This window comes from Malus sylvestris, chromosome 15 (assembly GCF_916048215.2).
Source record: "Malus sylvestris chromosome 15, drMalSylv7.2, whole genome shotgun sequence".
Taxonomy (NCBI): Eukaryota; Viridiplantae; Streptophyta; class Magnoliopsida; order Rosales; family Rosaceae; genus Malus; species Malus sylvestris.
The window spans coordinates 6869106-6895217 of NC_062274.1; the positions used below are offsets into that span (position 1 = coordinate 6869106).

Consider the following 26112-nt stretch of genomic DNA (forward strand, 5'->3'; position numbering starts at 1 on the left):
TCATCAACAACCATATCATATGATTTTAATAGATGATATTCCGCATTCCGCTAATAAGGTTTTCCTATGGAATTCCGCATTTTGAAAACACTAATTTTATACCATGGCTCGACAAAGCTCAACAGTTCAATTCGTCCGCGCATGCAGGTCCTCGCAATCCCGAAGATAAATGGCGTTATTCGTTCATCGACTACAATTGGAATGAGCACAGGCTGTCGGAGAAGGTAGAACTGGCAAGAGACCATGCTATGAAGGTGCTTAAATCTGCAGTAATCTTTATACATTAAACACTGAAAAATATATTAACATTCCATATAATAATACATCACAGCAGTTTTGGCTTGTTAACAGTAAAATAAAAACTCTGACTGGCTTTTACGACAGCACCGAAATAAATTTGATCATAACTAAATCGCGTTCCTTGAACGGTTGATCCTTCGTGGTCGAGAAAAGGATCTGGACAGAGCTCCGTGTACAGGACATAAATGTGGCAGTTGGGTAATGATACATTTCTGGCACTTGAAACTTCAACAGAATTGAAATGTCAGCTGGTGCCGGCTTAGTAAGGAATAGGTGCTCGGACAGAAGGCGGGCCGGATTTCATGTCCTCGATAATAAGATTCAGGAGAATCTGAGTCAACGAGCCTTCTTTACCTGTGTAATCAGCTCCAAAAGTTTCATTAGGCAACATTTGGAAATGGTAGTTAAAAGAAAGAAACACATCAAAAGAAAGGACAGGGCGGACATTTGGTTGGTCATTCATTCGGTTAATTTATGTTCAAAGTTACACAGGATGGAGATAAGTTCTTACCATCCCCAATGATTTGCTCGTCCCACTGCACCACAGGGCGGACGAGAATTCCACTGCCAATAAGCATCATCTCATCTGCCTTCTTCCCTTCCTCAACAGTCACATTGTCTACTCTTACTCCCTGAAGCTTGCCATCCCCCACCAGCCCTTCTGCAAGAGCCAAAACTCTCCTTGCTGTGCACCCACTTAGGATTTTGTCAAACTGAGGCATCACAAGTTCCTTCTCTTTTGTAACAAAAGCCACATTCATGTTAGGCCCTTCAGCGACGAAACCATCTCCGTCCAGCCAAATGGCTGCGAATGCACCCTTTTCTTCAGCCTCCATCTTCGAAAGCACATTTGGAAGATAATTCACACTCTTCATGGTTGCAAATTGGGGGGGTTTTATTGGGATCGAAGAAGTTACTACTTTAATTCCCTTCGAACTAAAGGGTGATTGATCTTGGATCACAATAGCATAAAGCGATGGCTGATGGCAGCCAGATGGGGATAACTGAAAATCACCCGGTCCTGCTGAGAGCCAGTATCTCAGCGATCCTGTTTTGCACTTGGAAACACTCGCAGTTTGTAAAAGTATCCTTCTTATGGTTTCCCGATCAAATGGCAGGTCAATTTTCGCCATGGATGCTGACCTTAAAATACGGTCAAGGTGCTGGTCCAACTCGTAGAGATATCTTCAATGCAGAGAAGAGAGAACAATAAACAAACTTGAACTTACTGACTAATAGTCTAATTCATATCTACAGCACTGAAAATCTGTGTGTGTGTGTGTTAAGATCATACAAATTTTCAAAATCCATGTTCGATGTTCAACAAAAGTTATCCAGACATCATAAGGCCAAACTCACTAACCCATCCTTTATAGCAGCAGTGTCGAAAACACCATGCCCTCTGTGGACCATGTGGTCATCAATGGGAATCACCATAGCAGCTGGATCCGTTGTAATTCCTCCGAAAACGCTAGAGTACATGGCGAGAAATTGTTGCTTACCATTCTGATTTTCACGGTGTGCTTTTAGCCTTTCAATTGCCTTTCTACATAGAAAAGTTCAAATATCATAAAACAGAAGAAAGAAAAAAAGTATAGGACGTCGATATTTAGTAATTAGTACTAATCCCTGAAGTCTGAACTAATCTTTTTCCAGAATCAAACAAGTCTCAAACTTTACCACACTTCATCGCAGAAAATATTAACTCAAGACACCAATTAATCTTTTTTCACTTATTTCGCTGTACTTTTCTAACTTTTACTGCAAGCAAAGAACTTTAAGAACAGTACTAAAGCATATAGTACTATACGGGACTAGGGAAATGATTTCCTCGCACTCCTGTTCTTTTTATGCACACCCTATTTAATTATGTCCGTTGATTTTTCTTTCGTTTATTGAATCCAAGAACCATAAACGAATACGGGTGTGCAAAAGAGAGAAAGGGAGAGCCGAAATCACTTCCCAATTATATATAACACAATTCAAAGGCGAGAAGATGACCTCTGTGGAAGTCAGCTGTGGAACCTCAGGGACTTGGATCCCAGAATCTGGCACAACCAATATTGTCGTTGTTAGAGTTCTAATCATGAACTTATAAGTGAGTACTTGAGATTTTTAAAAAATATTGGACATGTTTATAAAAGCGATTATGAACAGAAGTGCTTCTACGAACTTACCGGACACAGCTTTGGTTCGGTTCGAACTTCTGATGGGCCTCATCTCTCCGGCTCCGAACGACCCATGTTGAAAATTAAGCAACCCATGTCCGGAAAATAGATGATTTCGTGAAACTACGGTCAAACCCCTTGAATGGCGAGCTGGGTTTATAGGAAAATGCTGGGTTTGCGAGATGGGTTTCGGGAGAGACGGGAAGGAAGCCATGGAAGCCATCGGAGAGTGAGCTCTGCGAAAACGCAGACGTCAATCGGTGACTGAGGTTAAGAGTTGCCTGGGTTCGATTAATACTGGATCGTAGGTGGGTCCCGCCTTTACATTTACATAATCCTCGTGTATTACCACCACGGCTTAAGGTGGCGCGTGGAGTGCACACTACGGGGTTTTAAGGATAGGTTTTGAGTTTGGAAAAGATCATGTGTATAACATGGAAAAAAAAATACTATTACATTTCGTTTGAATCATATTTCAGATCGTTTGGTGTTTCCTAGTGTCACGGGATGACTCTTTAAGCCTTCCGCCCGTGCGGCACTTAGACTTGAATACCTCGATTAACAAGCTAAGTAAGCCTTCGAAGCCTCGCTTCCCCGGATCGAATCACAAAGAAAGCTAAGATAGCTTGGAGAATGCTAAGATCACTTAGAAGATGGGAGAAAGGAAGCTTTGTATTGAAAGTTAAGAGAACTTTACAATTGCTTACAACTCTTGGATTCTTGGATGGTTTGGCCAAATGGCCTTACCTCCTATTTATAGGCCTAAGTCACCTCCTCAATGGAGGGTTCTAGAATCCCCTACTTACATCCAAAAATATCTAGCATAGTTCTAGATACAACTTGCCTAATCTAGATTATTCTAGGTGAGGCTTAAATATGTACACTTGTGTGGAATGTTCCGGAATGCCCTAGATTATCTTGAATGCTCCGCCACGTTCTTGATTTCTCCGGGACGTTCCAGAAGCTTCCATGAAGACATGGCTTCATGGGCTTAGATATATGATGTCTTGGGCATTTTCTTTGTTTTTAACATGCGGCCCGTGACATCCTCCCCCACTTAAGCCGTCGACGTCCTCGTCGACTCTTGCCTCTCGAATGTCTGAATCAAGTCCTTATATTGCCATAAGGACGTCTCCTTCTCCCATGTTGCTTCGGAGTATGGTAGCCCCTTCCATTTGACGAAGTACTCCACATGCTTTGGTTGTCTTGGTCGCACCACGACACGCTTGGCTTCAATGCTCTCCACTTCTTTGTCAAATGCCTCCGTCATCAAAGGGGGTGCTCGATGAGACTCACCTCGGCTTGGTTCCTCATTGTCTGCATGATAAGGCTTCAAGTTGCTTACATGGAACACCGGGTGAAACTTGAGGCGGGGTGGGAGTTCCACAACATACGCGGCTTTGCCAACCTTCTTGATGATAGGGAATGGTCCCTCATATTTCCGCAACAAGCTCTTGTGCAAGCCACGAGTACTCTTGTGCTGAGACGCATTGAGCTTCACAAAGACTTGGTCGCCAGTTTGGAACTCCACATTCCTTCGCTTGCGATCCGCCCATTTCTTCATCTTCTTTGAAGCCTTCTCCAAATGAGCTCGAGCAAGTTCGTGGGCTAATTGCCACTCCTTAGCGGTTTTGAAAGCGGCTGGACTATTCCCCGTGTAGCCAGTCACGACCGTGTTCGGGGTCAAGGGTTGTTGCCCTATAGCCAACTCGAACGGACTTTTCCCCGTCGACTCTGAACGTTGCAAGTTATAAGAGAATTGGGCAACATCAAGTAACTTAGCCCAATCTCGTTGATTGGCACTAACATAGTGCCGCAAATAAGTCTCCAACAATGCATTAACCCGCTCCGTTTGTCCATCAGTTTGGGGATGAAAAGCTGTGGAGAAGTCTAACTTCGAGCCAAGTAGTTTGAAGAGCTCCTTCCAAAATCTACCCGTGAAGCGAGCATCTCGATCACTGACTATGCTCCTCGGAACACCCCAATACTTCACCACGTGCTTTAGAAATAAGCGTGCAGCTACTTCGGCTGTGCACTCCACAGGTGCGGGTATGAAAGTGGCATACTTGGTGAATCTATCGACCACGACGAAGATAGATCCACATCCATCAGACTTGGGCAAATGTGTGATGAAATCCATGGTTAGACACTCCCATGGTCTTGATGGGGTGGGAAGTGGTTCCAACAGTCCTCCCTGTTGCCTTTGTTCCACTTTGTCTTGTTGGCACACAAGACAAGTCTTCACGTAGGAATCTACATCATCCCGCATTTGTGGCCAATAATAAGCATCGCTCACCAAAGCCAACGTGCGGTGAGTGCCAGGATGTCCTGCCCACATTGAGTCATGGCACTCCTTAAGGATTTCTTTCCTTAAGCTTCCCCACTTTGGGACGTAGATCCGCTTGCCCTTGGTGTATAACAAGCCGTCCTCAAGCCAAAACCTTCTTGTCTTCCCTTCCTTGACAAACTCCACAATGTTCTTGGCTTGGACATCATGTGATAAACCTTCTCGGACACGGCCCAAGAGATGGCTTTGCGGCTTGAGTACTGTAGCCATTAACTCTACTCGTCTACTTAGAGCATCGGCCACCACGTTCTCCTTTCCTTGCTTGTACTCTAGCTTGTAATCAAACTCCGCTAAGAACTCTTGCCACCTTGCTTGCTTAGGTGTGAGCTTTTGTTGGGTTTGAAAGTAGCTAGTGGCAACGTTGTCCGTCTTGATGATGAATGGGGTTCCAAGCAAGTAATGCCTCCAAACTCTAAGGCAATGGATGATGGCGGTCATCTCCTTTTCATGGGTCGTGTACCTCTTCTCGGCATTGTTTAGCTTGCGACTTTCATAGGCTATCGGATGTCCCTCTTGCATCAACACTCCTCCTATGGCAAAGTCGGAAGCATCAGTGTGTAACTCGAATGGCTTGTTAAGGTCGGGCAACCTTAGTACAGGTTCCTCCATTAGGGCCTTCTTCAACCTCTCAAAGGCCTCTTGACACCGGTCCGTCCATTCCCATGCCTTGTTCTTCTTAAGAAGGTCTGTCAAGGGTGCTGCTATGGCTGAATACCCTTTAATGAATCTTCGATAGTAGTTGGCTAGCCCCAGAAAGGATCGTAGTGTTGGTACCTTGGTCGGCGGTTCCCACTCTTGAATGGCCTTGATCTTGCCCTTTTCCATCATAAGTTTCCCCTCATTTATCTTGTGGCCAAGAAATTCTACTTCTTTTGTGGCAAAGGAGCATTTCTCCTTCTTGACATAGAGTTCATGTTCCCGAAGGGTCTTGAACACTATGCGCAAGTGCTTGACGTGCTCCTCCAATGTCTTGTTATAAACAACGATATCATCAATGTAAACCACGACAAACTTGTCAAGATAAGGATGGAATACCTTGTTCATCAATGTGCAGAATGTTGCGGGGGCATTGGTTAGACCAAATGGCATGACTTTATACTCGAACGCTCCATATCTGGTCACCATCGCCGTCTTCGATTCGTCTCCAGGGGCTATCCTCACTTGGTAGTATCCCGATCGAAGATCTAACTTTGTGAAGTACCTTGCTTCACCAAGTTGATCGAATAAGTCGGCGATCAACGGAAGTGGGTACTTGTTCTTGATGGTAATCTTGTTCAATGCTCTATAGTCGATGCACAACCTTAGGCTACCATTCTTCTTGCGTTGGAACAAGACGGGTGCACCATATGGGGACTTGGAGGGTTGGATGTAGCCAGCATCAAGTAGCTCGTTGAGTTGCTTCCTCAATTCCTCCAACTCGGGTGGCGACATCCTATAAGGTGATTTGGAGGGAGGCTTAGCACCAGGCTCCAACTCAATCGCATGGTCGACCTCTCTCCTTAGTGGCAACTTCTTTGGAAGTTCCTTAGGCATCACGTCCGCAAACTCCACAAGGACGTCTTCCACTTGTTTCGGCAAAGGCCCGTGCTTCTCCTCCCCTTCATTCAACATTAGGGTTGCAAGAAATGTGGCCTCGCCTTTCTTCCAAGACTTGGCAAATTGAATTGCCGATAAGTGCTGGGTACACTTCTTGGCTTGCCTTTCCAATGGCACCAGGCAAGGTTGTCTTCCGTCGGCTAGGATACAGAAAATATTGTAGAAGGGAATGGGAAAGGCTCGTACCTTGTCCATGAACTCTAACCCAATGACTACGCCATAGTCGTCCATCTTGACTACGGTGAAGTCGATCGTTCCCTTCCATGTGCCAATGTCTACGTGCACATTACGCGCAACTCCAACAATGGGGGTGGCAGCGGAATTTACCGTCTTCACGCTACCAGGCTCCTTTGTGACTCGAAGGCCCAGCCTTGTAGCTTCCTCCGACGTCATGAAGTTGTGTGTTGCTCCCGTGTCCACCAACACACGCGTCGTCTTGTCACCAGTCTTGACGTCGACGAACAATGATCCTCCCCCAACTTGAGCCTTAGGTTGTGGGAGGGTTGTCTGGATGGCATTCAGTAGACGGATGCATCTCATCGTTGCATCGTTACTCTCCTCGGCCTTGTCCTCCTTGAAGGCCATGGCCTTAAGGGCCTTCTTTTGTGGGCAATCTCGCATCATGTGAGGGCCGTCGCATAGGTAACAAGTGGGTTGCCAAGACTTACCCTTGCCTTTGTCATGCTTATCGGCTCTCTTCTCCTTCGATTTACTTGTCTCGGCTTTGTCCTTCGGCTTATGTTCTCCCCCACTTCTCTCATGGTTACCCCTCTTCCCCGTGGACTTGGAATCACCTTGGTGGCTTGATTTAAACTCAATCAAGGATTCGGCGGCGGCAATGGCATCAGACAATGTTTGCACGTGTCTCCTTTGTAGTTCGAGTTTTGCCCAATTTTGCAGTCCACTCAGGAAGTACATGAGCTTGTCTTCCTCTAACATGTTGGGCACCTCAAATAACAAGCTCACGAAGGCGTTGACATAGTCTTTGACGCTCCCCGTTTGCTTGAGCCACCTTAGTTTCTCCTTGGCTTCGTACTTGGCATTTTGGGGATAGAAGTGCAACATAAGATCTTTCTTAAATTCATCCCAAGTGGTGAGAGAGAACGTACCTTGCTCAATCTCCATGCTTCGGCGACGCCACCACATAAGGGCATTGTCGGCTAAGAACATGGTTGCCGTTGAGATTTTGGACTCGTCATCTTCAAGCTTTAGGTACTTGAAGTATCGCTCCACGTTCCACACGAATGTGTCGAGCTCCTTTGCTTCCCTCTTCCCATTATAGGATTTGGGTTTAAAGGAATCGATTACCTTGGAGTCCAACGCCTTGATTTCCCTCGGCCCTTGCACGAATTGCTTCACGACTGCTTCTTTACAAAATGCCACATCCCCCTTAAGTTCCCTTGTGTCCTTTATCTCTTCTTGGAGCGCCACAAACCTTGCCTCTATGTTGTCAAGGTGAACCTGGACTTCCCTTCGCATCTTGTCTGCCATGGTGTTGAGAGCGCCAAGGAGCTCATCTCGTAGCCCTTCCACCAAGCCACGCAGTTCATCCTTACCATTGTCCACCATGGTTTGGATTTCCTCCTTGTCGACAACGTCCTCATCAAGTCGAGTATCGAACTCGAGTATGGTTCGTTCCACCTTCTCGAGTCGCTCTTCCATGGTCTCCATTGATGCTTGCAAGTCCTTTAACTTTGGCTTGCTCTTGGCAACGTCTTGGACCTCGGCAGTACGCTCCCTTAGGTCGGAGACTCCGGACACCATCTCTCCACTTGCCATATCCTACTTTCCTTCAAGTGATTCACGAGCTTGGCTCTGATACCAGCTGTCACGGGATGACTCTTTAAGCCTTCCGCCCGTGCGGCACTTAGACTTGAATACCTCGATGAACAAGCTAAGTAAGCCTTCGAAGCCTCGCTTCCCCGGATCGAATCACAAAGAAAGCTAAGATAGCTTGGAGAATGCTAAGATCACTTAGAAGATGGGAGAAAGGAAGCTTTGTATTGAAAGTTAAGAGAACTTTACAATTGCTTACAACTCTTGGATTCTTGGATGGTTTGGCCAAATGGCCTTACCTCCTATTTATAGGCCTAAGTCACCTCCTCAATGGAGGGTTCTAGAATCCCCTACTTACATCTAAAAATATCTAGCATAGTTCTAGATACAACTTGCCTAATCTAGATTATTCTAGGTGAGGCTTAAATATGTACACTTGTGTGGAATGTTCCGGAATGCCCTAGATTATCTTGAATGCTCCGCCACGTTCTTGATTTCTCCGGGACGTTCCAGAAGCTTCCATGAAGACATGGCTTCATGGGCTTAGATATATGATGTCTTGGGCATTTTCTTTGTTTTTAACATGCGGCCCGTGACACTAGGATGTCTCGTTTGATATAGAGCTAAATTCAATTTTTTTGCATGCGATTAATCATTTTAATTTCATGATTGATTACATTTCATTCAAATTAGTTGAAATGATGTGATAATTATGACTTTATTTCTTCTCTGTAACAATTTGTTGACAATCACAAAATGACAACAATTCTTTTGAGTTTTTAATGTGCCATTTCAAAGTATTGTATTAAAAAATCAAAAGATGTCAAGGAAAAGTGAAGGCTTCTTGTTTCTTCTAATGGATTTATGCAAATTTTTTAATGAATTGATGTCATTGAGCAAATTAGCTTTTGCCTTTTTGTTTGATAGAATCTAACTTTTATTTTTATTTTCTTAAAAAATAACATATGTATATAAATAGGATAATAAATTGGCTTTAAATTCGTTATTTATGAATTTTGTCTTAAATATTTATTATTTATACATAAGCAAATATAATTAACTATAATATTAAGTGACAAAAATTAAATTTTATTTTTGAAGTGTGGGTAGTGGACTCACCATTTGCAATAGGATGTTTCATGTACCTAATTAGACAAATCATTATAATATTTTTATAATTAGGCCAATCATAGCCTACGGCCACGGCCTACCAAGTCATCAAATTTTCAGCTAACCAAAGCGGTTGTGAATTGTACGCGCCACCACACAGCAACACCGGCCAAATCCCGATTCCTTAAAAATGGTGCTGACTTGCTTATCATATCTGAAAGCAACAACACCGACTTCTCTCTTACGTTTCACACTTGCAAATTAGGGTTTTTGAAAATTCAATTTTTCAACCCACGAACTTGGATCAAGAGCCCCAAACTTTGGGGCAGTTGAAGAACCTAGGGTTTGCTCGATCAAAATTCAATCAATCATCACTGCAAAGAAGCAGAGCCTAGTTCGTTTCTGTATCCGATTGAGCTAGGGTTTCTTGACCTTGGTTCAAAAATGGAGATAATCGGCGACGCGCTTCGCCAGGCGTTCATGCCGAAGCACGAGTACGAGAGCCTCCGGGCGGAAGACAGAGCGTGGGGGAAACTTCAGAAACCGCTGCTAATGGCGTCCATGGCGTTGGTCTGCCTCGTAGTTGTTGTGTGCACGGTTATCAGCTTGAACATTGTGTTTCCGGCCGACCCAGCTAAGCGGCCGTTCTGCGGCGACCGGAGGCTTAATTCGTTGCCGATGAATGTGAGAGGTGGAGATTCCGATCCGTTTCCGGGAGCGTTTTATCTTACGGATCAGGAAATTGCTGATTACTATTGGATGGTTGTGTTCATTCCCACCTTGATCATTTTCTTGGCTACTTTCATGTATCTCGTTGCGGGTAAGGAAGCTTTTAAGCTCTACTTTGATTATGTTTTACAATTTAAAGTTGTTTGGATGCTAATAAATCTAAGAGGTAGGAAATTAATTTTTTGATTTTGTGTTTGTTGTAGAAAGGTGGAGACTTGGTTCATTACGAGTGCGTTAGGATCGAAATATCTAGTAAAAAATGATTGTGATTAGTGATAACAAAAGGGAAGACTTGGGGAATGTATAGGCTACATATTGGATGGTTGTGAAATCTTGGTCTATTTGGTTAGCAAAATCATCAGAAGTACCATAAGGAAATGGCATTTATAATCTGGGGTTTGCTGTCTCGGATAAGCCATTGTCTAAGTACTCTGAATTGTAAGTCATGGTGTTCACTTGGTGCAATAAATTTATGCTTACAATACTTCAAGTTGATAGTTTTGTAGCTGGTGAATGAGTACTAGAAGCCATGTACTAACCCGGAGCACAAAAGTGAATCTCTTTATTACAAATTTACATGGGTAGTTTTTTTATTTTTTATTTTATTTTGGGTATTCTGTAGTAGAAGTAGAACTTCTGTTAAAGCCAATCAGAAGAATATGCATCAAAGCTGAAAGCCCACCCTTAAAGGGTCGATATTTGAAAACTTGGTAATAAATATGGGGCTTTATATGGTTCTGCAGTGGTTGATTCACACCTAGTGACCAGCTTCATGTCTAGGGCATAATCTGCTTGCGAAGTGTAGAAATGAGTATTAATTGGTTGTGCATGGAGCATGGTATACAATTTTGTTGTAGAAGGGACATTGTGTTGTTGGATATTGCCTTATTATTCTACAAGGAATTTTTTTGAGAAAATATTCTACAGGGATTAGATCTAACAATTTTCAGGGCAATAATTTGATTTGGATATGTTAAATGGTTTTCAACTTCTCATAGTTTCAATCTGGGTGCAGGAATCACCGTTGCTTATTCTGCTCCAACAAGACATGGATGCTTAAAAGTTGTTGAAAATAACTACTGTGCTTCAAAAAGAGGTATGCTCCCTTTGTCTTTCTCTCTCTCAAACTCCTGGCACACTTGTTTTCTTTTTCCTTTATTGATATTTAGCTGTTGTAACTCGTTTTCGCCCTTTCACACTGAGATTTTGCTTCACTTGTTCATGGTTTAGTTCTTGGAATATTTCAAATGAACTACTGTATCCTATATATTTCAGTCACCACTATCTATTGCTTATCACATGTGACTGGACTTGTCATAGATCATCTGGTTGCTGCTTACTATCTCATCTTGCTTGGCTGTTTTGAGTTTTTACCCTGGCGCTAGTTATATGGCTACTAGTTACTCCTAAATAGCAAATTTGGTATAGAAGTTTAGTGTGCCAGAATTTGTTCACACTTTTTTTAGTTGCAAGTGAGTCAGGGTAAAGGCTTTCTTTTGTTGGTTAAAGATGGATCTAAGAGATTGCTTGCATCATGAAAAAATTTCGTTCTTCTTATTGGGGCCTTGCCAGAACGGGCATACAGAAGTTCGGTTATCAGTATCTTTTCCCGTGTGGCACTGATGGTTCATCCGTTTTATCATGCCAGTTATCTTTAACAATACAAATTGTAGCATTTCTTTTATATCCTGGCATCTTTGGCCAGAAGCTTGGCGTTGCAGGACAACCTCTAATAATTGATGTTTGATCTCTTTTATAATCTGCAGGTGGAGTTCGATGTCTATCGATTCTGAATGCTGTCTTTGCTATCATATTTGGTCTACTTGCATTGTTTCTTGGCTCTAGCCTCCTAACACAAGGAAGCTCCTGCTCTTTGCCCTTGTTCTGGTGCTATGAGTTTGGATCTTGGGGGATGGTTGTTCTTTATGGAGGAACTGCCTTCTTTCTAAGAAGGAGAGCAGCTGCAATCCTCGATGAGGGTGAGTTTGGCAGTCGAAACCTAGGTCTTGAAATGTTGGAGAACCCCGTAGAAGTGACACCAGAGGTGGAAAGGCGGGTTAACGAAGGGTTTAAAGCATGGATGGGGTCTTCACTCCTATCATCTGATGAAGAAGATGAACCTGACAGTTATTAGGAACTTTCCCACATATCTCGAACTCTAACATGCGAATGGTTTGGCATTTACGTGAAGCCTTTCAGAACTAAACAAGTTCCAGCGGACTTTTTGACAACTTCAGAAGAGGATAGAATAGTTTGAAATTCAACTTTGGCTCTTCAAAGATGCCAGATTTGAAATGGTTCTAGTAATGATGTAACACAAAGTGAATGCTAATTACCCGACTTTAGGATCATGTCGATTTTGTAACCTTTGTTGCGCGTGCCCTCTTTGGTAGCCTGTGAATATCTCTCTCTCTTTCTCTCTCTCTCTCTCCCAGTAACCAGATGTTCTGCCACGATTTACATATCAAAGATCTAATACTATTTTACTTAGTGAACAATGCTGAGAAACTCAAGGCATGTTTGCATGCTACTATGTTGCAAGTAATGGGTTATGTTTCCTTGATAAATCATACCTTTGGGGGTATTGTTTATCATTCTCTTGTTTCAAGTAAACATGTTCTCAGCTTGTTATCAATTCATCTTTTGAACTTTGTGTTTTTCAATGTGATGCGCCCATATCATGTACCAAGTGATGCGTTTAAGTTTAGGTTAGGTCACACAATGGGTCAACCACTAATCAAGTATCGAACTTAACACAAGTATAATACAACAGTGTCATCCATGTAAGTCGAACCTAAAAGCTTTTACTATGTCAAAACCTAAAAAACTTTTACTCACAAGTGAAGAGAAATACATCTAGGTTGCAGTACAAATTTTGGTATAACATTTTGATTTTATTAATAATAATGGTGTCTATCAATGACATACAAACAATCTGCTTTTTTACATTCCATCTTTAGACAAAGGCGTAATCAAATGCCCGAATAAGAAACCCAACCAACTTTATAAGCCCAAACAAAACCCAATCCATCTTTAAAATCAATAGAAATAATTCCTGAAATTATCGACTATCAATTATTTTAGTGCTTGGGTGAAAGATTATGTGAAATAATGATCAAAATGAAAAAACTCTTGGGTGAAAGATTATGTGAAATAAGGATCAAAATGAAAAAACTATCCTCAATTTAATAAACAATATGCCAAAATGATTTGACCAAAATTGAGGGTATTTTTATTATTTTATTTTTATTTTATGAAGATTTTTCACGAAATGAACAAAATAATTGATTGTGAACAAAGTTAATGACCAATTTCTACATATTCAAATCTCACGAATCAAAATAAGAAATAATGCAATAATTAAGAACTATTTTAGCTAAAACTCCCAATGAAATTATTTGGTTAGTGCTGCAGTAACTGAAGGGTGTAAAACCCTAATCTCTCTTCTTCTCTCATCGTTTCTCTGCAGTGGCTGGGCTGAACGGCACATCCCTTCTCGACTCTCTCGACACTCGAATTCCCAACCAGCAGCAACCACAATGGCAGCATACGACTACGACGACGCAGGCACATACGACGAGACATCGGCGACGCAGCGCCAAACTTCGTCCGGAGCCCCGCCGTCTTCAGACCTCGGATACGACCCCAACTTCGTCCCCGACTCCGTAAAATCCTTCGTCGTCCACCTCTACCGCCACATCCGCGAGAAGAATGTCTATGAGATCCACCAGATGTACGAGACCTCGTTCCAGACCCTCTCCGATCGGCTCTTCAAGGACACCCCCTGGCCCTCCGTCGACGCCGTCGCCCATTACGTCGACAATGACCACGTCTTCTGCCTCCTTTATCGCGAGATGTGGTTCCGCCACCTCTACGCCCGCCTGTCCCCGACGCTGAAGCAGCGAATCGACTCCTGGGATAATTATTGCAGCCTCTTCCAGGTTGTCCTCCATGGCGTCGTTAATATGCAGCTGCCGAACCAGTGGCTTTGGGACATGGTCGACGAGTTCGTCTACCAGTTCCAGAGCTTCTGCCAGTACAGAGCTAAGATGAAGAACAAAACCGAGCAGGAGATTGCTCTGCTCAGGCAATTTGATCAGGTAATTATCACATTTAGTTCTTCAATGTCAGAAACCCTAAACCCGAAATTGGGTTCTCATTGTTGTTTGAGATGACCATAATTGGGGGTTTTTTTGGCAGGCTTGGAATGTGTATGGTGTGCTTAACTTCTTGCAAGCTCTGGTTGAGAAGTCGATGATCATTCAGATTCTCGAGCAAGAGAAGGAAGGGCTCGAGCAGTTTACCGCCACTGATGGGTATGATTATAATGGTGGCAGTAATGTGTTGAAGGTGTTGGGGTATTTCAGCATGGTGGGTTTGCTTCGAGTTCATTGTCTTTTGGGCGATTATCATACCGGTCTGAAGTGTTTGCAGCCCATTGACATTACCCAACAAGGTGTTTTTACCACTGTTATTGGAAGCCACATTACCACCGTTTATCATTATGGTTTCGCCAATCTTATGCTGCGGAGGTACATTGTTCGTTTTGTATGTTCTTTGTGATTTGACCTTGTTTTGCGTTAGATGTGTATGCATATATACTTTGTTTAGGTAGCCTTACAAGTATTACTGGTTTTTGGCTGCAGGTATGTGGAAGCGATTCGAGAATTTAATAAGATTCTGTTATACATCTACAAGACCAAGCAGTACCATCAGAAATCTCCACAGTATGAGCAGATTCTGAAGAAGAATGAGCAGATGTATGCCCTGTTGGCAATTGCTCTTTCGCTATGCCCCCAAGTGAAGCTTGTTGAGGAAACTGTGAACTCTCAGTTGCGCGAGAAGTATGGTGAGAAAATGAACAGAATGCAGAGATATGACGATGAAGCCTTTGCTATTTATGATGAGCTCTTCTCCTACGCATGCCCTAAGTTCATTACCCCTTCCCCTCCAAGTTTTGAGGAGCCCCTTGTTAACTACAACCAGGTATGTGAAACCTTACATTGTTGATATGATGATTTTTCTTGGAGAATAGTGCATATGATTCTAATTATTGGTTGCGGTTATAATGCGTTTACATGAATTGGTGGTAGACTTGATGCATAGCATCAGCAAACACTTGAGCAATAACAAAAATTCCATAGACTGAAATTTGATGGTGTCATACCAGAGAGAAAAGTGGTCTTTAGGCTCTTGGGTTTTAAGGTTGGAAACAGAAATCAAATAGAAGTCCTACTATTAGATATAGTGACATTTGAGGCAAAGTGTCGGTGGAGATCCTCTCTGTCTTTCTCTCTGAATGGGTTTGCGCGCGGGCATGTGCGCACAATTAATAAAATCGATTTACCAATTGCAGGACGCTTATAGACTTCAATTGAAACTGTTCCTTTATGAAGTGAAGCAGCAACAGTTATTATCAGGCGTCAGGACATTCTTAAAAGTCTATTCGTCCATCTCCGTAGGAAAGCTCGCAAGCTACATGGAAGTGGATGAATCCAAGTTGAGGTACTTAATGAGGATTCTGCTACTTATGTTTGTCTAATTCTTGTTTTGATTATATAATATTGTTGTTTTGTCACTCTGTCGTGTAGGACAATCTTGTTGACATACAAGCACAAGACACATGCTGTTGATACTGAGGGAAAAGTTATCTCCAATGCTGATGTGGATTTCTATATTGACGATGTATGTTTTCTTCTATTACCTTTTATCTTGTTAATGGAAACTAGAACTCCTTATGCACTCGGTTTATGGGACGTTTGTTGAAAACTTGCCTCAGAAGATCTAAAATAGTCTTACCTTAAGTCGTCAGCTGGCCTTATGCAGCATCGCCCCCTTTTTATATTTCAAATACAATTCTTTTCTGTTTTTTGAGTCTTAAATTATGTTAGGTCGACTCATAGTTTTCTTAAGCGACCATGTGATTTCGGTCTGTAGTTTGACTTAACTATGCAATTCAATGCCCTAAAGGAAAAACAAAAAGTGTGAATGCAGAATGCTTGTCTTTGGAAATGGGTTCAGTTACTCTGATTGCTCTTCTTTTACACTTGTAGGATCTGCGTCTATCTATGTTTTCTTCACATCAATGATGATTTATTTACTGGGAAATTGTTAGCCTTATCTATTGTAAATTAGAATGGTAAATGATGACGCATATGTTTTCTGCGTGTAATATTTCTATTCTACTGCAGGACTTGATTTCTGTCGTCGAATCAAAACCAGCAAAACGATATGGGGATTACTTCTTGCGACAAATCGTTAAGGTATGCACAATTCCTTGTTTTCCCTTATTTAAAGAAATCTTAATTAGCAGCGTTAGGCAAATAAATAGTTAATCGCCTTGTTTAATATCTTTGAACATTTTCGTTACAGCTTGAAGGGGTGATCAATGATATGGACAGGGTAAAGCTTGATTGAGTCATCCGTCGCTTTCTAAATTACCGTCCTCTCCTGCAATTTTTGCTCGTTTAGATTCGTGTAATGACGTTTTGAGATTTTTTTACTTCTTGCTAATTACCTGCCTCATGTACCTGCTCGGCTGCTCTTTTGAATTGGCGGATGTCGTTTAACTCTTAGAATTATCGAAATATAACTTTCCAAGTATTTTTTCCCCCTCAATCCAAGTCATCATTGGGTGCATCGGATATTTCTCAGAACACATGTCACGTGATGGGAGAGATATTTATATGTAAATATATAGTCGGGTTTTAGTTAGGTTTGAATTTTGGCATGGATTATTACTTGTGATACTTTTTTTTTATGAAACTCGTTATAAGAACTTATCTTTCGTTCAAATGCCTCGTACTATTCTTCCATATATGAACAGATTTATAATTGATGAGTAAAATAAGGGGGAGTGATATCCATACACCCTATTTTACTTCTTACACATCTTTTAAAATTTTGGCCGTCAGGTTGGATAAATTGAAGGAGATCAACGGACAAAAATTATCAAGGGTGTGTGAGAAGTAAAATGGGGTATGTGGATAGCACATCTCTAAAATAAGTATCAAATGTCACGTGATGAGAGAGAAACCAAATCTTCGTGCACAAAACGCGTTTAGGCCCTAGATGTGGAATGAGGATCTTCTCTAGATTCTCTTTGTGAGGACTTCAGAGATCTTTTAATCACATCTGTTTATCGTATATCGTGCGATCAGAAAGTATTGTAATTTTTTTATTTAAAATTAAATATAAACAGTATTTAACGAAAACTGATCGTACAATGAACAGATGTGATTGGAAGATCTCTTAAATTCTTACAAAAAAGATCCGGAGGAGGATCGTCATTCCTAGATGTGGCCACTCATGCTAATTGACTTTCGGGAAGGACAACATTTGACGACATCGATTACGTTAATTTCCCTGCCGATTTTTCAATCCGCTAATTTTGTGTGTGGGAGCAGGAGCAATGGTTGTCAATTCTCGCTTGTCCCTTTCTAGGTAGTAGGTAATATTTTATCAGCAACGGACTTATAGCTCCGTTAGTTAAGAGTATTAATATTTGCACTCGCTTTTTTTTTGTGCAATTCTATTCTTTTTCGATATCATTTGTTACACAAAAAAAAAAAATGTACACAACAATAGTTTTTAACTTTATAAAGCGCATGATTGTATTTTTAGAGTGTAGATAACAGCTCTAAAAGAAATATATTAATTTCATTTTCAACATACTATTTTTAGTCATCAAGATAGAAAATTTATGGCTGAATAAAAGATATAAAACAGTTTAGTCACCTTTTTTAAATTTTTTTAGTCCAAAATTGATCAAATTAATATTGAATGTTCAACCTGTCAAGAATTTAGTCAAATATTATTTGGGTAATAAATACAAGTACCTAAGACACATTTGAATGGCATTATACGGACATGAAGCCTCTGTCTTTGGTTTCTACTCCTACTTTTTTGAATGTTAGTTGTGTGGTTTTAACTTGGATTTGCATAGTCCAAACACATGTACGCTTACTCTCCATCAAACATTCAACGTTATCATCGCATCTCTTAAGGTTCCAGTAGGCGGATCAATCATACTATTGAGGACTTACATACAAGGGGATTTTAATGCGGTGGTATTCCAGCCAGTTAAACATTGTCATGTTTTGTTGAGATAAACTTCAATGCAATGTGAATTCTGTTGTTATGGTGGTATCACAATCCAATCACACACTATCATGTAAGAGTTAACTGACTAATTCATATATCGCCACAATTGCATCTCGTTATAGGCACATAAGTCATTTGGGTCTGTTGCCAAATTATCACCAAACCCCCATCTCCAGCAATTCCTTTCCTCCAACCCACATGGGTTTTTCTCAAGAAGGAAAGGTAGAAGAAGGAAAGGTAGAATATTATTATTGTTTATTATTCTGAGTTATATAGGCAGCTAGGAATAGGTGCGGGCTATAGCAACACAGACAGAGTTGTGCTGACTGGTGTGATAGAGAAATGGTGATCAGTGCAAGGTGTTGCTTGAGCAACTCCATGAGAGTTTTGAATTTATTTGTCAATGTTTGTGGAGTTGCAGTCATCATCTACTGCCTTTGGCTCACCAAGAAATGGCAAGTTGGAGTCTCTGAGCTCCCTCCTGTCCCAATTATCCCTCAGCCCTGGTAAATATATATACACATATTTTACTTTTGTTGAATTGTGAATTCATATTTTCATGCTTTGGGTGATTCCGAGGTTCCGTATTCGAATCTTCCGCTCTCCAATATCGCTTGTATCAAAGAAAACGAGAAGGGTTTTTGCTGTTTTTTGTGATGGACGTATAGAGCAGAGGCTTCCTGCAGTTTTTCTTTAATCTTGTTATATTTTGCATTTGTTCGAAAGTCATCAGTTGCAATTTTGTTTGACAGGTTTATATATACATGTTTAGGTATGGGAATTGCTGTCTGCCTCAGCACCCTTTGCGGTCATATTGTTGCCCATTCCGTCAGCAGTTTTATTCTCTTCATTGTATCCTTTCTGGTGTTTAGAGCTTTTCGATCGACATTTGGCTTCAAATCTTCGTTTACAATGTTCGAAAAAAAACTTGGGCGGTGATTTTCACACTCGTTTTAATCTCCTGCACTCCTCCCCTTGAGTGCAGAACACTTGAAGATGAGTGTCTAAATTGCTATCCAAACGTTTCTGCCTTTTTTCCTTCAACTTTTTACCACTTTTTAGCAATTTGAATTTAGTTTTATGACTATTTACATAAATATCATCAATCTGGTTTGTCCTTGACCAATTTTAATTAGTACGTACTCTTCGTCTTCTGTCTTCTTTGCCTTGAAGTTGGAGTGATTGTCTCAATTTTCTTTAGGATGGACTGGGAAGTGGTATGCCTTCATGGACTGCATTCAGTCTTTTTAGCTTGGTAGCCATTAACTAGTAATCACTTTTTCAAGAAGCTGCTTTTTTGGCCTGTTTTTTTCACAGCAATTCGCCAAGTACATTGATGAGGATCACACCCCGTTCAAAAAGTTCTTGAGGTTTCATCTAAACATGTGCCGCATCATTGTAATTCTCATTTTGATACCGCAGGTACAAAAAACCCCGTTTTTTACTCAATTTCGGACATTGTCTGAACCGTTAGATCATCATAATTTTAGTGACTTAACGGTTCAGACAATGTTTGCACTAGAGAATTTCCTGCGACTTTGAGCTAAACACAAGTTCATTTTACAGATCAAGGCTACCGTGCTGGGAATCATTCTTTGGGCCATTGGTTCTGAGCCGAGGACGGAACATTTCAACTCTTCTGATGTCACAAACTTCAGATACTCATTTCTAGCAGCACCTACACAATCGTTACAAGATATATCAAGACATGGATTCAGAAACTACGAAGTTTCATCACCAGAATTTGAATCTCCACCACGCCCAAGCCTTTTTTCAAATGTACAAAGATTTTTCAGAATGCGTTTTCATAGAAGAGTCACCCTTAGTTAGGGCAGAAGTATATAAGTTTTGGGTTTAGGGTCCCCTGCATTTTTGTGTTTAGTTGAGGGGGTTCAGAAGTATATAATCTTGGCAGTGCCATTAGTTCACTGTCGCTGAAATGGTAAAAGCTTTTACCGTTGAAAACCAACAACCGCTTGTCCGAAACTCCAAATCTCAGCTCAGCACCCCCGCCATCCAGGTCCAAAACTCTACGGACGATTTCCTGCACTGCCACTCTCTCAGCTGGAGATCATGGCGGTTCCGCATTTGCAAACATTCCTCAGGTTCCTGAAGCAACATTTCCCGTGGTAAGGAAATTAGATTTTCCCACACTTTCTTAAAACTTGGATTTCTTTGTGTATAGTTCAAAGACTTGATGGTTCACAGGATACTGCAATTCACACCAGTATTGCATTTGCTTAAAACTTTGAATATTTGTGTGTCTAGTTCTCTTGGTTGATCCCCACGAGATAAACTCGCGCTCCTATGCATTAGAGTAGTTTAGCATCATCATACAGTGTACATGTCCTAGCCAGACACCTTATGGAAACCATCTGAATTTTTTCAATGCAGCAGGTCTCGGGTTCGAGACTTGGGAGCAGCCTCTCCATAAATGGGGGTAAGGCTAGCCGACATTCACCTCTCCCAGACCCTGCGTAAAGCGGGAGCCTTGTGCACTGGGTACGACCTTTAGCAGGTCTAGCTATGAAGACATATCGTTACTATGATCCACGAACACACGGACTAGACTTTGAAGGTATGCTTTTGTATATAAATGCTACTTGTATTTTCCTTCTTTTGTATACAATTACCTTGCATCCCTCTCTTATATTGTAGATTGTATTTTCAGTGGACTTATCGTTTATTTCTGTCAGAAGATCGATAAGATTATGTAGGCTATAATTTGTTTGTACCTATTATTCTACCTAACGTTTTCCATCCGCGACGATGCTTGAATGTTCTTTTGTTCACCTCTTCTAGTTCCAGTCTCGGTGACTGACAGGAATGCTGGAAGATCTTCGTTCTGGCCCAACAGGAGCTATCGTGCTTCTCCAAGCATGTGCGCATAACCCCACCAGTGTGTTGATCCAACTATGCCACAGTGGGAGCAGATAATTTCTTTGATATTGCTTAGCAGGTACGGCAGAGTTTCGTTTAAGCTCGATTTCAGCTTCAACTTCGCAGTTTTATAAGATCCCTCAACTGGTAAGGCCTGCAGGATCTTGTACCTGAGAAATTGGTTAAGTCTGCTGTATATTGTAGGGTCACTGTCTTGCGGTCTGCGTTGAGTCCATCGGCAGTGTCATAGATCGAACATCGTCATCTTACATTAGGGCATAGTTTACTCACCCTTAATGTTACTGTGCATGAGGATTACCTTGACAGGTCTTGGTCCCAAGGCAGGTCCTCATCTCGTAGATGCAATACATGCAGCTGTGACCACTCATCTCTAAGCCATTTTTGAAGTGCATAAAGTGGCTTATTGTAACTCTCTTGTAATCCAAGGGTTACCCTATTTGTAATAAAAATAGAAAAATGCGAGCAACGTGCTTGTAACTTGATTGGTTAGTAAGTAGCATATATTGTTTACACATGAGATCATAAATTTAATTTTCCCCACCGCCTACCCTCATGATCTCAAATTGTTGCTCAATTAGTTAAAACACAGTTAATAAAACAATGGACTGGAATAGTGCATTTACATTTACACTCGAAGTCGTAAGTTTAATTTTACTCCTCTCCAAATTCATTAGTTTAATTTCTCCCAACCCCATTGGACGGGCTTAAAGCCCATGGGCTTTTATATAACGGGAAGAGATGCATGTACGCTTACAAACAAGAGGCAGAGATTCAGCCCATACCCAGAGCCTCGATGCACGTGCCTACCAAAATTTTATCGGATGTCCCCGAAGGGACTGCCTACCCAAATTAGATAACATCGATAAGGTCGAAGCCACGTGCCCTCGATGCACGTGCCCACCGAGACGGTTTTTCTCGTCACGGATAACAACATCAATTCGTAGCAGAAAAAAAAAAAAAAAAAAAAAGAAGAAAACAATTCTCAATCCAACGGCTAAGAATTCCGTACCACATAAAGCCAACGGCGGATCGTGCAGAGTTGGAAACAGAGAATTCTTGGAAAAAAGAAAAGGTGTAAATACAATACAAATTGTCGAATACAGGCAGTTAAGGAAAAGCGGGGCCCACTTAATCAGAAACGTCACGGAAGAGGAGGGAGGCCTCCACGACGCGCCACGTCGTCGGCCACGTATGCAATTAAGGAATGCAAATCGTTTTCTTTCCATTTATATTGCCCAAACAACGAAGACACTTGACACAGAGAGCGCACCAAAACTCAAAAAAGGCGAATTTTAAGCCCAGGAACGAATAAAACTGCCTAACATGCGCCCACAGTTAACATCACCCCACGCCCACAGTTCTTCTGTTTCTACGAGTAGTGATCGGAGGCTGAGCGCTCTGGTACGACACCTCGCTGCCGAAGAAGATCAATCGTCCTCCGCCATGGATGCTCACAACAACTCCATCTCTTCCTCGCCAGCTTCCGCCCACGCCAATTCCGTCTTCGCTCACGTCGTTCGCGCTCCCGAGGATCCAATCCTTGGGGTACTCTCTCTCTTCCTCTCTCTCTCTCAAAGTGTTTGATCTTTGCTTGAATCAGTTTAGGAGATTTCAGATTTTCGTGTAATTTGTAGTGATAGAGTTTTGATTTCGGTTGCGCTTAAGCTGAACAGTTTACAAAATCCTGGTAATTTGATAATGGATTGAATGTTTGAACAGTTTTCAAATTCGGTTGAGATTTCAAATTTTGGTAATGGATTGAATGTTTGAACAGTAATTTGATCGTTCGGGCCCAAAATCCTTTTCGGTTTTCAATTTCGGGGTATTTTAATGCTAGCTTTGATGTTGGTCGTGATTCATAAACTAGTTTGATCGCGCTTGTTTATCTTTATCCGAACACCTATCGTATTAATCTCCATCAATTGATTGATTGTTATCCGATTTTTGACTATATGAACAGGTTACTGTTGCGTATAACAAAGATCCAAGTCCTCTGAAGTTGAATTTGGGTGTTGGCGCTTATCGAACCGAGGTGAGTCCCTTTATGTACTGAATTTAACATGATTCATGAAGTTGTAGTATGTATTGTTAGTGAAATCGATCTTCTCTAATGTATGGAAATCGAATGGTTTCCGCTCACACGCAGAGCTGATGTTCGTTTCATTGTCAAAATTATGCGTATTTTCGTATACTAAAAAGGGAATGACTTGTTATCGTCATTTGTGTATGCTTAATTTCTTAACTTGTTTTGTTGTCATTTAATGGCAGGAGGGAAAACCACTTGTTCTTAATGTGGTGAGAAAAGCAGAACAGCTGCTCGTTAATGACATGTAAGCTATGTGATTGTCAGTAAACTCATTTCGCTATTAATTTAAGACGCTAACATTATTCACGTTAACCTGATTTGTGCCGTTAATTATTTGCTTACGATTTGATTCCTCATTACACCCAGGTCTCGCGTTAAGGAATACCTTCCAATCGTTGGACTGGCAGATTTCAATAAGCTGAGCGCTAAGCTGATTCTTGGTGCTGACAGGTATAGAAGACGGATTGATATCTCTTCGAATCCTTTTTTCTTTATCATGTTTTGTTTGGAGGTGTATTGATCAGTTGTTTGGTACAGCCCTGCTATTCAAGAGAACCGGATTACTACCGTCCAATGTCTATCGGGCACTGGCTCATTGAGAGTTGGAGGTGAATTTTTGGCAAGGCATTATCATGAAGTAAGTGCTTACTTGTTGCATCTTCTCTTGTTTCTACTATTGTGTAGATTATGGTTCAGCGAACTTAACCGTATCTATTTTACTGCAGCGCACAATATACATACCCCTGCCGACATGGGGAAACCACACCAAAGTTTTCACTCTGGCAGGGTTGACTGTGAAAAGTTACCGGTATTATGATCCAGCAACTCGTGGCCTCAACTTCCAAGGTTTAGAACTAGACGTGTTAATAGTTTCTTATTGTGTCTATCACAGTTGAATTTCTTTGCCCCAACTATTTCATCTTCTGCCATATAGTTTTTTTCTTAATTTACTAATAGTTCTTCCCTCGTGGGGTAATTGGCAGCAGGCATTATAACGTGTCTATTCTTCGTCCTGTTTTAATACTCTTTTCGTTTCATTTAACAGGCCTCTTGGAAGACCTCAGCTCTGCCCCAGCTGGAGCAATTGTACTTCTCCATGCATGTGCTCATAACCCCACTGGTGTTGATCCAACCCTTGAGCAGTGGGAGCAGATCAGACAGCTTGTGAGATCAAGAGGATTATTACCGTTCTTCGACAGTGCTTATCAGGTAGATTGCGTATAAAGTTCCAACTCCTGTACACACTAGTTTCTTCTTTCTGTTTAACGTCATGCTATTCTAACTACTCATGGTGAATTGTTTTCTTTTCTTCATAGGGTTTTGCTAGTGGAAGTTTGGATGGAGATGCACAGTCTGTTCGTAGGTTTGCTGCTGATGGTGGAGAGTGCCTTATTGCTCAAAGTTATGCAAAAAACATGGGTCTGTACGGCGAACGTGTTGGAGCCTTAAGCATTGTAAGACTCATTCCATAACTTTCAGTTGCGATTTCCCTTACTTTGATGCATCCCACAAAAATTCATGCGAGGCAAATTGTCTCTTGATTGTATTCGTTGTCAAAATTTCTACTTGAACATAGGTCTGCAAGAATGCTGATGTTGCAAGCAAGGTTGAGAGCCAACTGAAGCTTGTGATCAGGCCCATGTACTCGAACCCACCCATTCATGGTGCATCCATTGTAGCCACCATTCTCAAGGATAGGTACTCTTTGAATCTTGTTCAAATGCCTGTTAAATGGCAATGACTTGATGTGTCTTTAGCTAATTACTGAATTCCAACCCGAATCTTTTTTTTTTCTTCACTACTTCGAGTTCTAGTTGCCTCCTCACTTTTTGTATTCTGCGGTCAGGGACTTGTTCAACGAATGGACAATTGAGCTGAAGGCCATGGCCGATCGTATCATCAGCATGCGGCATCAGCTTTTTGAATCCTTGCGTGCTAAGGGTGAGTGTTTCCATATGGGAATGAGTATCATGCATTTCCGTAGCAGTTTGCATAGTTACATCACCTCACTGAGTTGTTATTCTGCAGGCACACCCGGTGACTGGAGCCACATCATCAAGCAAATCGGAATGTTTACCTTCACCGGATTGAACTCCGAGCAAGTTGCCTTCATGACTAAAGAGTACCATATTTACATGACATCCGACGGGTAATCAATCAGCTTTTTTATTAAACGAAGCCTAATCTTCTGAACGTCAAGGATAGAAATTTCGTTGCATATCCAAACACGTCTTGACGCAGATAGAGTGACGATTTGCAGAATGAGGCGATCGACTTAATTTTCTTTCTTGGTTTTTGCAGGAGGATTAGCATGGCGGGTCTGAGCTCAAGAACCGTCCCTCATCTTACAGAGGCAATACATGCCGCTGTTACTCGCGCTGCATAATCATATGTTAAGAAGGCAACATTTTCTTGTTGTGAGCCAACTTCAACATTGGACTCTTCCCTTTCTGCAGTTTTCTTGTAATAATTGTTTTACCTCATTGGATGAGGTTAAAGATTTGGCCGAGTATGATAAGATGAAGAAAATCTGGAGGATTTGTGTGACGTTTTCTACCTCCCCCATCTCAAACTTTGTATGCATTCATAAGAAATATTCATGTCAAATTAAAAGTTTTTGGAGGATTCTTTGTTTCATAATTTTTGGATGCTTTTCAATTTCAATAGTTTGGGACGGTGGAGTAATTTGAAAAATAAACGGTTAAGATTTGAACAATGAAGATTGTTTATAAAGCCAGATTGCTTAGAGCATCTCCAAAGGAGATGTTAAAAAGTTCACATCAGCATTAATAGTAATAAAAGACATCACTAATGTTTTCCAATCGAAATGTCAATTCTTATGTGGTATGACATGGAAAGACAGGAGAGACAACAACTTCAAATCTATTTTTAGTAATTAATAAATACTTTTTATAATTTTAATAGTTATCTTTTGTTTTAAAATATTAATTACAACTATAAAAAGTAAATAATGTGATAAATAATAGTTTAAGTTT

General features: G+C 41.3%; 5 protein-coding genes across 8 annotated transcripts; 4 read left to right on the forward strand and 1 right to left on the reverse strand.

Annotated features, from left to right (window-relative positions):
- Positions 1–249: 249 nt before the first annotated feature.
- Positions 250–2903, reverse strand: LOC126601383 (D-amino-acid transaminase, chloroplastic). The gene is made up of 5 exons (XM_050268093.1): positions 2478–2903; positions 2302–2348; positions 1664–1842; positions 812–1485; positions 250–654 (listed from the first exon to the last, which is right to left on the reverse strand). The coding sequence occupies exons 1-5, from the start codon at positions 2689–2691 to the stop codon at positions 560–562; spliced, it is 1209 nt and encodes a 402-aa protein (XP_050124050.1). The 5' UTR covers positions 2692–2903; the 3' UTR covers positions 250–559.
- A 6467-nt stretch (positions 2904–9370) lies between these two features.
- Positions 9371–12391, forward strand: LOC126601390 (uncharacterized). The gene is made up of 3 exons (XM_050268100.1): positions 9371–10117; positions 11042–11122; positions 11793–12391. Exons 1-3 carry the CDS (start codon positions 9742–9744, stop codon positions 12158–12160), a joined length of 825 nt encoding a protein of 274 aa, XP_050124057.1. The 5' UTR covers positions 9371–9741; the 3' UTR covers positions 12161–12391.
- Positions 11047–16644, forward strand: LOC126601378 (uncharacterized). Of its 2 annotated transcripts, XM_050268086.1 has the most exons (8): positions 11047–11122; positions 13496–14126; positions 14227–14558; positions 14673–15012; positions 15383–15531; positions 15618–15711; positions 16218–16289; positions 16399–16644. In XM_050268086.1, the coding sequence occupies exons 2-8, from the start codon at positions 13566–13568 to the stop codon at positions 16441–16443; spliced, it is 1593 nt and encodes a 530-aa protein (XP_050124043.1). In that variant the 5' UTR covers positions 11047–11122; positions 13496–13565; the 3' UTR covers positions 16444–16644. The 2 variants fall into 2 exon arrangements, with proteins under 2 accessions (XP_050124043.1, XP_050124042.1); XM_050268085.1 differs by lacking the exon at positions 11047–11122 and having other exon boundaries at positions 13414–14126.
- Positions 16645–17926: 1282 nt separating this feature from the next.
- Positions 17927–21519, forward strand: LOC126601391 (tetraspanin-19-like). 2 transcript variants are annotated; one of them, XM_050268101.1, is made up of 8 exons: positions 17927–18268; positions 18406–18635; positions 18882–18981; positions 19266–19346; positions 19447–19551; positions 19696–20258; positions 20645–20707; positions 20932–21519. In XM_050268101.1, exons 2-6 carry the CDS (start codon positions 18472–18474, stop codon positions 19957–19959), a joined length of 714 nt encoding a protein of 237 aa, XP_050124058.1. In that variant the 5' UTR covers positions 17927–18268; positions 18406–18471; the 3' UTR covers positions 19960–20258; positions 20645–20707; positions 20932–21519. The 2 variants fall into 2 exon arrangements, with proteins under 2 accessions (XP_050124058.1, XP_050124059.1); XM_050268102.1 differs by lacking the exon at positions 17927–18268 and having other exon boundaries at positions 18481–18635; positions 18902–18981.
- Positions 21520–22269: 750 nt separating this feature from the next.
- On the forward strand, positions 22270–25741 carry LOC126601379 (aspartate aminotransferase, cytoplasmic-like). Of its 2 annotated transcripts, XM_050268088.1 has the most exons (12): positions 22271–22575; positions 22991–23062; positions 23299–23360; positions 23483–23566; positions 23654–23753; positions 23842–23962; positions 24162–24325; positions 24433–24570; positions 24693–24814; positions 24963–25057; positions 25145–25265; positions 25418–25741. In XM_050268088.1, exons 1-12 carry the CDS (start codon positions 22354–22356, stop codon positions 25500–25502), a joined length of 1386 nt encoding a protein of 461 aa, XP_050124045.1. In that variant the 5' UTR covers positions 22271–22353; the 3' UTR covers positions 25503–25741. The 2 variants fall into 2 exon arrangements, with proteins under 2 accessions (XP_050124044.1, XP_050124045.1); XM_050268087.1 differs by having other exon boundaries at positions 22270–22575; positions 24963–25265.
- Positions 25742–26112: the final 371 nt, after the last annotated feature.

What these genes read in the sequence shown, in the direction of transcription:
- LOC126601378 (XM_050268086.1), top strand. Translation starts at nt 13,566, where the DNA reads ATGGCAGCATACGACTACGACGACGCAGGCACATACGACGAGACATCG. An exon ending in CCCTTGTTAACTACAACCAG is followed by an intron (nt 15,013 to 15,382) that starts GTATGTGAAACC and finishes TACCAATTGCAG; the next exon opens with GACGCTTATAGACTTCAATT. An exon ending in TGGATTTCTATATTGACGAT is followed by an intron (nt 15,712 to 16,217) that starts GTATGTTTTCTT and finishes ATTCTACTGCAG; the next exon opens with GACTTGATTTCTGTCGTCGA.
- LOC126601379 (XM_050268087.1), top strand. Translation starts at nt 22,354, where the DNA reads ATGCGCCCACAGTTAACATCACCCCACGCCCACAGTTCTTCTGTTTCT. An exon ending in CTGATTCTTGGTGCTGACAG is followed by an intron (nt 23,567 to 23,653) that starts GTATAGAAGACG and finishes TGTTTGGTACAG; the next exon opens with CCCTGCTATTCAAGAGAACC. An exon ending in GTGTTGGAGCCTTAAGCATT is followed by an intron (nt 24,571 to 24,692) that starts GTAAGACTCATT and finishes ACTTGAACATAG; the next exon opens with GTCTGCAAGAATGCTGATGT.
- LOC126601390 (XM_050268100.1), top strand. Translation starts at nt 9,742, where the DNA reads ATGGAGATAATCGGCGACGCGCTTCGCCAGGCGTTCATGCCGAAGCAC. An exon ending in TTTCATGTATCTCGTTGCGG is followed by an intron (nt 10,118 to 11,041) that starts GTAAGGAAGCTT and finishes ATCTGGGTGCAG; the next exon opens with GAATCACCGTTGCTTATTCT. An exon ending in CTACTGTGCTTCAAAAAGAG is followed by an intron (nt 11,123 to 11,792) that starts GTATGCTCCCTT and finishes TATAATCTGCAG; the next exon opens with GTGGAGTTCGATGTCTATCG.
- LOC126601391 (XM_050268101.1), top strand. Translation starts at nt 18,472, where the DNA reads ATGGTGATCAGTGCAAGGTGTTGCTTGAGCAACTCCATGAGAGTTTTG. An exon ending in CCAATTATCCCTCAGCCCTG is followed by an intron (nt 18,636 to 18,881) that starts GTAAATATATAT and finishes TTTGTTTGACAG; the next exon opens with GTTTATATATACATGTTTAG. An exon ending in GCAGTTTTATTCTCTTCATT is followed by an intron (nt 18,982 to 19,265) that starts GTATCCTTTCTG and finishes AATTTTAATTAG; the next exon opens with TACGTACTCTTCGTCTTCTG.
- LOC126601383 (XM_050268093.1), bottom strand. Translation starts at nt 2,691, where the DNA reads ATGGCTTCCATGGCTTCCTTCCCGTCTCTCCCGAAACCCATCTCGCAA. An exon ending in CACAGCTGACTTCCACAGAG is followed by an intron (nt 1,843 to 2,301) that starts GTCATCTTCTCG and finishes CTATGTAGAAAG; the next exon opens with GCAATTGAAAGGCTAAAAGC. An exon ending in ACTGCTGCTATAAAGGATGG is followed by an intron (nt 1,486 to 1,663) that starts GTTAGTGAGTTT and finishes TCTGCATTGAAG; the next exon opens with ATATCTCTACGAGTTGGACC.